The sequence below is a fragment of the Mustela erminea genome, chromosome 9, assembly GCF_009829155.1.
Source record: "Mustela erminea isolate mMusErm1 chromosome 9, mMusErm1.Pri, whole genome shotgun sequence".
In the NCBI taxonomy this organism is placed as follows: Eukaryota; Metazoa; Chordata; class Mammalia; order Carnivora; family Mustelidae; genus Mustela; species Mustela erminea.
This window is the reverse complement of record NC_045622.1, coordinates 113,462,594-113,471,404: the sequence shown is the minus strand read 5'-3', so window position 1 is coordinate 113,471,404 and position 8,811 is coordinate 113,462,594. Positions and strand designations below refer to the sequence as shown.

At 61.7% G+C, this 8,811-nt stretch overlaps 1 protein-coding gene across 8 annotated transcripts in view; it reads left to right on the top strand.

Annotated features, from left to right (window-relative positions):
• The first annotated feature begins 6,415 nt into the window (after positions 1 to 6,415).
• Positions 6,416 to 8,811, top strand: part of AP2A2 (adaptor related protein complex 2 subunit alpha 2) — an 82,163-nt gene continuing 79,767 nt past the window's right edge. For 3 of the 8 annotated variants that reach the window (XM_032358352.1, XM_032358351.1, XM_032358349.1), the window contains exon 1: positions 6,418 to 6,660. In XM_032358352.1, the coding sequence (XP_032214243.1) occupies positions 6,594 to 6,660 (67 nt within the window). In that variant the 5' untranslated portion in view covers positions 6,418 to 6,593. Of the gene's footprint in view, positions 6,661 to 8,811 lie in introns of all 8 variants that reach the window. The other 5 variants (XM_032358355.1, XM_032358354.1, XR_004289196.1 and 2 more) reach the window with 4 other exon arrangements.

The following is an 8,811-nucleotide window of genomic DNA, read 5'->3' as shown; positions in this document are numbered from 1 at the left end:
GCTCCAAAAGCTAAGTTTTGAATTTGTAACTTCAATAAATTAAATCCTATTTAAATTGAATGTTAATTGGAGTATAACCCCCTTGCCCGGTCCCTAAACCCAGGGTCCAAGCCCCATTCCGGGCCCTCTTGCCTTTGAGGCGGCCCACCCTACCTGGGCTGGGTGTGGGGTACCCAGACAGAGGTTCAGGCTCTGAATTTCAAGCCCAGGTCTGGCCCGTCCTCACACTGTTCTCCTCCTCGTCCTTGTCTGCGACGGGCATGGGCACGGGCACGGCGAGGGGGCGGGGGGCGGACAGAAGAGGGCAGGTACACGCCCACACGGAGCAAGGGACCGCGCAAAGACAAGCTTTCCTTCTGCCGACTGAATGACCCCTCCATGCTCTGGGGACACCCTCAGAGCCAAAGCACCCCACCTCAGAGCACTTGGCCAGCTGTGCAACCCTAACCTGGGGCTGCCCCTCTGGGACAGCTACAGAAGTGTCCCTAAGTAAGGCACTTGGCTGGCTCAGTTGGCGGAGCATGTGACTCTTGCTCTCAGGGTCATGAGTTCAAGCCCCATGTCGGGCATAGAGATTACTTAAAAAAAAAAGAAAGTGTCCCTAAGTAACTATGGGGAGTTCATTTCACCCCAAAAGCACATGCACCTGGTTGTCAGAGGTGCCTGGTGGCTGCTGGAATTCTGGGTGCTAGGCTTGTACCTTCCCGGGTGTGGTGAGAGTGGGGTGTCCTCATCTCGCAAGTGGCCCTGGGCCTCTCCTCGTTTGCCAAGTCAGCACAAGACAAGGCCCTTCCCAGCAGGGGCAACCCGTGACTTGTCCTATTTGAACTGGGGGAGGCCTCAGCCAGTGGTTGCCCCAAGGGCGGGGCCCAGCCCACTGTCACTGACTGTGTACTATCACTCCTGAACCTCAGAACGTTCCAGTTATGAGGCCGGAAGCCCAGGAAGAAGGACCCACATCAGCATTTCCTGCTGCTGAGCCCTGCCCTGCTCATGGACGGAGACATCCTCCCTGGGTCTGGGATAAGCAGAGTCCACAGCCAGAAGGAAGAAGGGGGGCACCCTCTTGTGCAGTGGAGGCCTTCAGATTTAGCTTGGAGCCAGCACAGCATGCTTTCTGTCTGTGTCTCCCGTGGGAGCCCCCGCCAGCCCACCTGGCCTTGGCCACGGTGAGGGCTGTGACCCGGGTAGCATGTGCCGTCAGGTGTGAAGGTGTCCAGGCAGAAGCAAGGTGTCCGCGGTGGGTGCGAGGCCCTGCAGGGGGCTGTGCGCTTTGTGACGCCAGTGCTGCGTGTTCTGCTTCTCATCATCCCACGACCAACCTTAAGATACCCCATACCAACAGCAGGGGTAGGATGAGACCAAGGGGTCCAGACTCCCTGCTGGTGGAGTGGGGCACATGGAGGACCCCAGAAGCCTGTCTGTGTCCCAAAGCCCAGCACCTGGGAAGGTGACCTTGTTTGCAAATAGGGTCTCTGCTGATGTGACTAAGGATCTTAGAAAGAGATCATCTTGGATTTAAGGTGAGCCCCAAATCCAATGTCAGGAATACTTGTAAGAGAGAGGAGGGAGCTGTGAGAAGCGCAGACCCAAGCGAGGACATGGAGATGACAGAGGCACAGACCAGGGATACATAGCTCTGGGCCAAGCGTGCCGGCAGTGGCCAACAGCTGGGAGAGAGGCAGGGACAGGTATCTCCCAGAGCTGACCTCTTTGTCTTCGACTTCGGGTTTCTACAACTGGGAGAGAATTGATTTCTCTCTCTTTGTTCTTTTTTTTTTTTTTTTTTTTAAAGATTTTACTTATTTATTTACTTGATAGAGAGGGAGAGAGAGAGAAGGGCAGAGAGAGAGAGGGAAACAAGCAGGGGTGGGGCAGAGGGAGAGGGAGAAGCAGGCTCTCCGCCGAGCACAGAGCCCAGACGTGGGGCTTAATCCCAGGACCCCAGGATCATGACCCGAGCTGAAGGTAGACACAGAACTAAGCCCCCCAGGCAGCCAGGTTTCTCTTGTTTTTAAGCCTCGGGTTTGTGTCATTTGTGACGGCTGCCCCAGGCCCCTGGTGCAGTAGAGCAGGGAGGCCTGAGCTGAGGCGGGAGGCCGCGTTTGCTTTCCTGACACTGGGTTTCGTAGGCCGATCTTAAAGTGGACATGTACTGCATCAGGTCACACTTGCTGGGTGGATAAGGGCCCAGAAGGATGCCCTTTTGCCACAAAACACCCAAAGCCGTGAGGTGATAGACAGCTGGCTGGCTGCTGGCACGGTTGGTCTGGCCTTCAAAGTCACAGAGTGGGGACGCCTGGGTGGCTCTGTTGGTTGGGCATCCAACTCTTGGTTTCAGCTCAGGTCATGATCCCAGGGTCTTGAGATCAAGCCTCGTGTCAGGCTCTGAGCTCCATCGGGCTGTGGGGGGCCCGCTTGAGATTCCTCCTCCCTCTCCCTGCCCCTCCGGCTTGTGCTCGTGCTCGCGCTCTCTCTAAAATAAATGAATAAATCTTCAAAAAAAGTCAAAGAGTGTGTTTTTCAACAGGTAACTTGGGAAAACTGAAGGTCATGGATGCTTCCTTTGGGGGAGGGGACAGGAAGCCTGATCTAGCAGCACCCTGTGGGGACAGCTGGATTTTCATAGATGGCTCCTTTAGCCCTCCCCTGGTTGGTGTCACCAGCTGCGTGGCTCCTAAAGCTGTTTGCTGATGACCGACAGCGCTCCGCAAGCCCCTTGGAGCTCCGTGGGGGTGAGTGTGAGGGTTCTGGAACACAAGCCATGGGGGGGGGGCGTCTCGATAGGCCTTGGCTCCTACGGTCCCAGAAGCCTCAACGACACCTGAGCCGTCAGGCATGGGAATAGGTGTTAAGTAGGCCCTTGACTGGGTGGGAGGCAGCAGGGCCCCCAGTCATGGTGGCAGTAGTGTGAACACGGGACATTTGTGGCTGGCGTAGTGACGAGCGGGGGGACCATCGTCGTCATCCAAGATGGAACTCCAGCTGTCAGAGCAGCCAGGTTGGAAAAGGGGGCACAGACACCAAATCCTGTCCTGCGTGTGCTCACAGTACCGTCTGCTAAGAGGTGAACCATGTCTCCTAGAAGCTCCCATGTTGGAGTCGCTCAGAATGTGACCTTACTTGGGTCACTTCAGGTGGAATTAATTGAGTTCATACTGGTGTAGGGCAGACCCCATATCCAGTGTGACTGGTGTCCTTGTGGAAAGGGGAAATTTGGACAGAGAAGGAGAGAGAGAGGGGGCAGAGAGAGAGGGCTTGTGAGGAGATATAGGGAGAAGCCCGCCATGTCCAAGCCAAGCGGGGTCTGGGCCTTGTCTTCACCCACAGCCTCAGGAAGAACTGGCCCGGCCCACACCTTGACGTCCAGCTTCCAGAGCTGGGAGAGAAGAAATCTCCGAATTCCTTTCTCTGCATTAGACCCCGGAATTTATGGCATCTCAAGCCTGTTTTAACACTGGCCCCAGAGTCCAGCTTTCAGGCTGTCGCTGTTCACGCTCGCCTGGCTGACCCAGATCGCCGGGCGCCCTGTGGGGCAGGTCCACTCTCTCCGAATTCGTCCCACACATGTTCTGCAGATTTCTGCCGGCACAAGCCTACTTCCTGTGGTTCCCTGTTCTCCTGGTGGCTAAGCCTTCCCTGTTGGAGCGTGGCTTTATGTTGGCAACCTGACTCTCCCAGGTCTGGGGTGGGGGGGCAGGGGACTTTGAGACTTTTCTCCTACAAAGTAACTCCTTCGAGGGACGTCATTACACCTTCGAGAGACGTCATTACAGTATCTTCAAGGGCAGGGACAACTTCATCCAATGGGGGAAGAGGGGCTGTGGAGGCGGGCCGGCGGCCTTCTGCCAACGAGGGGCGGAGGCCCCTAGCTTACGCCATCTACTGTGGTCCGGTCCCTGGACTCTACAGGTGCCACAGCAGCCCTCCTGATCTCCCACAGATTTGGAAAGGTTGGAGATTCAGCGTCTGTGGTTGCTTTGCAACAAGCCAATCCAGCGGGCTGGCTTTGAGTTCAGCCGGACAGCTATCAGAAGTAGGCTCCCCAGACTGGCCAGCTTCCTGCCTCCCCAAGAAGAGTGGTCAGGAGTTTGAACCCATTACTTTCCTTCTCTAGTCGGTCTGTTTCATTCAAAACAGCAGCCCTGGAGGGGGCCTGGGTGGCTCAGTGGGTTGAGCCACTGCCTTCGGCTCGGGTCATGATCTCAGGGTCCTGGGATCGAGTCCTGCGTCGGGCTCTCTGCTCGGCGGGGAGCCTGCTTCCTTCTCTCTCTCTCTCTCAGCCTGCCTTTCTGCCTACTTGTGATCTCTGCCTGTCAAATAAATAAATAAAATCTTTAAAAAAAAAATAAAAAAATAAAAAAACAGCAGCCCTGGAACGCTCTGTCGGTGAAGCCACCCACTGCCTTCGGCTCAGGTCATGATTCCAGGGTCCTGGGATCAAGTCCCGCATGGGGCTCCTTGCTTGGCAGGGAGCCTGCTTCTCTCTTTCTCTCTCTCTCTGATAAATAAATAAATCTTAATAAATAAAATAAATAATAATAAATAAAAATAATAAATAAAAATCTTAAAAACAACAATACCAACAAAAACACCCCCAGCCCTCCACAGACTTCTTGAATTCCTCACACTCAGCTGTTGTCCGTGGCTGGGGACACGTTTGGTTCCCAGAGCCTGGCCTTCCCCAAGCCGGTCATTCCTGGTGACCAGGTGCCGAGGACTGCCTCATCCCTGTCCCTGCACGCTGCTCAGGTCCTCTAGTCACGTGCGGGCCAGCCCACCAGCCCCAGTTTTCTGGAAAGGTCATTGTCTGCAACCCTCTCCAAAGATTACGGGAAGCATCACTTGCACAAGTGACCAGGGGCCTGGGTAGGCTCAGGTCTGGGACGGAGGAAGGACAGCCAGCTGGAGACAGAGAGGGTCCCCAGACATGGGGCTGTGCTTCGGGCTCTGGGCTCCCCAGCTCTTGTTTTCTCCCTCACCATGCCTGCAGTGGGCTTGTGTCCTTACTTCGCAGAGGCCAGGGACACTGGAAAGAGACTCTGAGGTCTGCCCTTGCCCCTGGAAACACAGTTGTGACACGAATGTCCAATTCACGCGACGTAAGAAATGAGACTGTTAACGAGCACTTCATATTCTTGAAGGTGGCCTGTCCCCAGCCGAGGAGTCAGGGTGGTTAGGCAGGGCTGAGTGGACTCAGGACTGAGGTCTGGTGGTAGTCACGCCCTGAGGGCTTGTGTGTCTGGCAAGGTGTGGGAGTTAGGAGGAAGTGTGGGGTCTTTCTTATGGCTGCCTGTGTGTCTCATCAGGCTCTGGGACCCCCTCCCCGAACACACACATGCTTTGGGGAATGCCAGGAGGCTTGGGAGGCCCACAGTCAGCACTGGAAGGGGGCAGGATGTCTGCCCAGCTCCAAGCCCTTCCTCAGAAAAGCCCTCCGCATCGGGGAGGTGGGCCCTCGCAACCTTTGGGCATTGCCCTGTCCTCGGAGTGGCTGCTGGGGGTGGGTCAGGGTCTGCTCATCTGAGTCCCCTGGCTTGGCCGCGGAGGGTTATCTGCAGGCCTGCGGCCTGCGCTCCCTGGGGATCTCCCCTCCTCCAGGAAGCTGTCTGCTGGCCCAGCTCTTTGGAAGGCGGTGAAATTGCTGCCTTATAAGGATTCTAGTCTCCACAGTTCCGGTCTCCCCCGGGGGGTCTTGCAGGCCCAGAGCCTGGGTGGGGTGCCCGGTCTGCGCAAGGGGCCCCACCCCTTCCTCCTCCCGGCCGGGGTCCAGACCGGCCTGACCTCTCACTGGGAACGGAGGAAGTGAGCCAGGGCGGACCGAGGTCTCTTCTGTGGGTTGGGCCAGTACCAGGTGGGGGTGGGGGGCAGATAACCCCATCCCCCATAAGGAGGACGCTTCCCGCTCAAAGCCATCTGGCTCCACAGAGGCGAGGCTCAGCCCGGACACCTGCCCTGGGAACAGACTCCCTGGGGGGTCCGCGCCCTGTCCAGGCCTCTGGGCCGAGTTGGGTGGTGGCAAAGGACCCTGGCTGGGCACTGAGGGCTGGAAGGGAAGACTGGGCCCTGTGGTCATCCGGTGCAGTGAGGGGTGGGGGTGGCGGTCCTTGCTCCTCAGGCCTCAGTGCCCCCTCTGTAAAGGAAGGGGCTGGTGGCCCTGGACAGCGGGTGACGTGCCGCAGGCCCTCAGGGCCCCCCACGGCGGACACGGTCGTGGAGGGGTCTTGGGGAGCCCGGGACACGAACCCCGGCTCCCAGAGCCGCCCGGCGCGCGCGTCTGCCGGCAGGGGGCGTCCTCGCGCCTGACTGTATGCGCCCGCGCTCGACGGGCTCGCTCCCGCGCCGCCCGCCGCCGCCGGAGCGAACGTGCGCGTGCACGGCATCGCGAGCGTGTGTGCGTGCGCGCGCGCGCGGCGGCGGCGGCGGCGGCGGCGGGCCCTGAAAGCGGCGCTCGGAGCCTGAGGCGGCTCCGGCTGAGGCGGCTCCAGAGGCGGCGGCGACCCGCTCCCCGCTCCCCGCTGCCCGCTGCCCGCTGCCCGCTGCCCGCTGCTCCTCCGGGCGCGCCCGCCCAGGCCGTTCCCCGGGGCCCGAAGATGCCGGCCGTGTCGAAGGGGGACGGGATGCGGGGTCTGGCGGTCTTCATCTCCGACATCCGCAACTGTGAGTGGCCGCGGCGCGAGACCCGGCCTGCGGGCGGCGGGGGTCGCGGGGCGGACCCGGACGGCGGGGCGCGGCGTGCGGGGGTGCGGGGCGCGGTCCCGGGGGCGGCCCCCGAGGGCAGGGGTCATGGGGCGCGGGGCGGGGCGGGATCGTGGGTGCGGACCCGGAGGGCGGGGGTCCGGGCGCGCAGGCCCGGGGGTGCGGGGTGCGGGGTGCGGGGTGCGGGGTGGGGTCCGGGGCGCGGAGCTAGAGGGCGGGGGTGCGGGGGCGCTGGCCGGGGTCCGTGGTGGGGGGTCTCGGGGGCGTAGGCTCGGGGTGTGGGGGTGCGGGGCGGGGTCCCCGGTGCGGACCCGGGGGGCAGGGGTCATGGGGCGCGGGGCGGGGCGGGATCCTGGGTGCGGACCCGGAGGGCGGGGGTCCCGGGGCGCAGGACCAGGGGTGCGGGGCGGGGTCCCGAGTGCGGACCCGGCGGCCAGGGGTCATGGGGCACGGGGCGGGGCGGGATTCTGGGTGCGGACCCCGAGGGCCGGAGTGCGGGGTGGGGATCTCGGAGGGGGGCGTAGGGTCGGGGTGTGGGGGTGCGGGGCGGGGTCCAGGATGCGGACCCGGAGGGCAGGGGTTCAGGCGCGCAGGCAGGGAGCGCGAGGTCCCACTTGGGAACCTAGAGGGTCGCAGTCCAGGGACGTGGCTTGGCGTGTGGGGGTGCGGGGGTGTCTGGGTGCGGACCCAGAGGGCAGGGGTCCGGGGGCGCAGGCCGGAGGTGCGAGGGACCTGCAGGGCTCTGGGACGCAGGGCCGGGGGTGGGACTGGGGCCTGCGGCTAAGGCAGCAGTGGGGCAGGGGTTGCGGGGTGCAGGGCGGGGGGGGGGTGCTGTGGCATCGTTGACCGGTTGGACGAGGACCCCCTTCCCGCATGATGTCATCCTGAGCAGTCCGCTGTCTTCTAGTGATGGAGCATTTAACCCAGCGTTTTCCAGAGCAGCACGGACCTCCTCTGGGGGCGTGGGGACCGCCCTGTCTTGCCGGGCTCTGGTGGCTCCCCCTGATTAAAGTGACCCATTCCCGGGGGGATCCAGACGCAGGGCAGTAGAGGGTGGGATGGCTTTGGGGTGACTGGCCTGGCTGCCGTGTGCGTTCTCGGGGACATGCGTGTCCCCTCACGGTGGGACAGATGCCAGCAGAAGGCAGGCCAGGAGGCTGGAGGGGGCACCGCGGGTCCACCCAGAAAGCTGGCTTTGGTCTGCAGAGGAGCTACGGTGCTCAGAGAACGCCGTCCTTTTCGTTTTAAATTCGACACAAGCCAGTTTCCCACCTGGTGCTTTTCTGCCGTTGTGCGTTCCGTGGAGAGTTGCCTGACTTCCTCACCTCCGGGCCGGCGTGGTCTCGAGGAACGGCCCGGCACCGGCCGGTAGATGCTGCCGTGTGGGGCCTGCCCTTGACCCCTCCCCTGCTTAGACCGGAGGACCCGGATGCCCGGCTGGGTCTCCCCAAGACTGGGGACGCTCAGCCCTTCTGTCCCTCTCCGTCCCGTGCGAGAAGCCGAGAGGTCCGCGTGGGAACCTCTCTCAGAGCCGAGCGTTCACACGAAGCTTTTCCTTCCTTTGCTGTTCCGCACGGTTAGGGTTAGGGTTAGGGTTAGGGTTAGGGCTAACCCCAACCCTAACCGCAGGGGAGCCCTTGGCCGGAGGGCTCGCAGCCCTCCATTCGCAGGGATGTCAGTTCTCCCATTTTCGGAGGAAAATGCGGTGGGCAAGAGAGACACTGAGATCGAACCCCGTCCTGGACAGCCAGTCACCTGCGTACAAGACGTGTGTCCTGTGCTAGGTGGGCATTGGAGTGGCCGGTGGGTGCCTGCCCCGCACGGAGGACTCTGCAGGTACTTGCCCACGGACCGTAGGGCAGACTTTCCCCAGCCCCACACTGTGGAGCTTGGGGCCCGGCCCTTGTCGAGCTGAGCTTCCCAGTGGCGGTGGAGAGCAGCCTCCCGGGCCTCTGGACAGTCGCTGCCTCCATGCGACAGCCACCCAAGTTGTGCAGACACTGCGGAGCGGGGCACGGTCTGCTCCGGCGCGGGGCCAGGGGTAGACCAGCGCTCTCCCGCAGGAGCGTCAGGAGGGAGGCGCGCCTCGCCCTCCTGGGGGGCAGGTCTCTG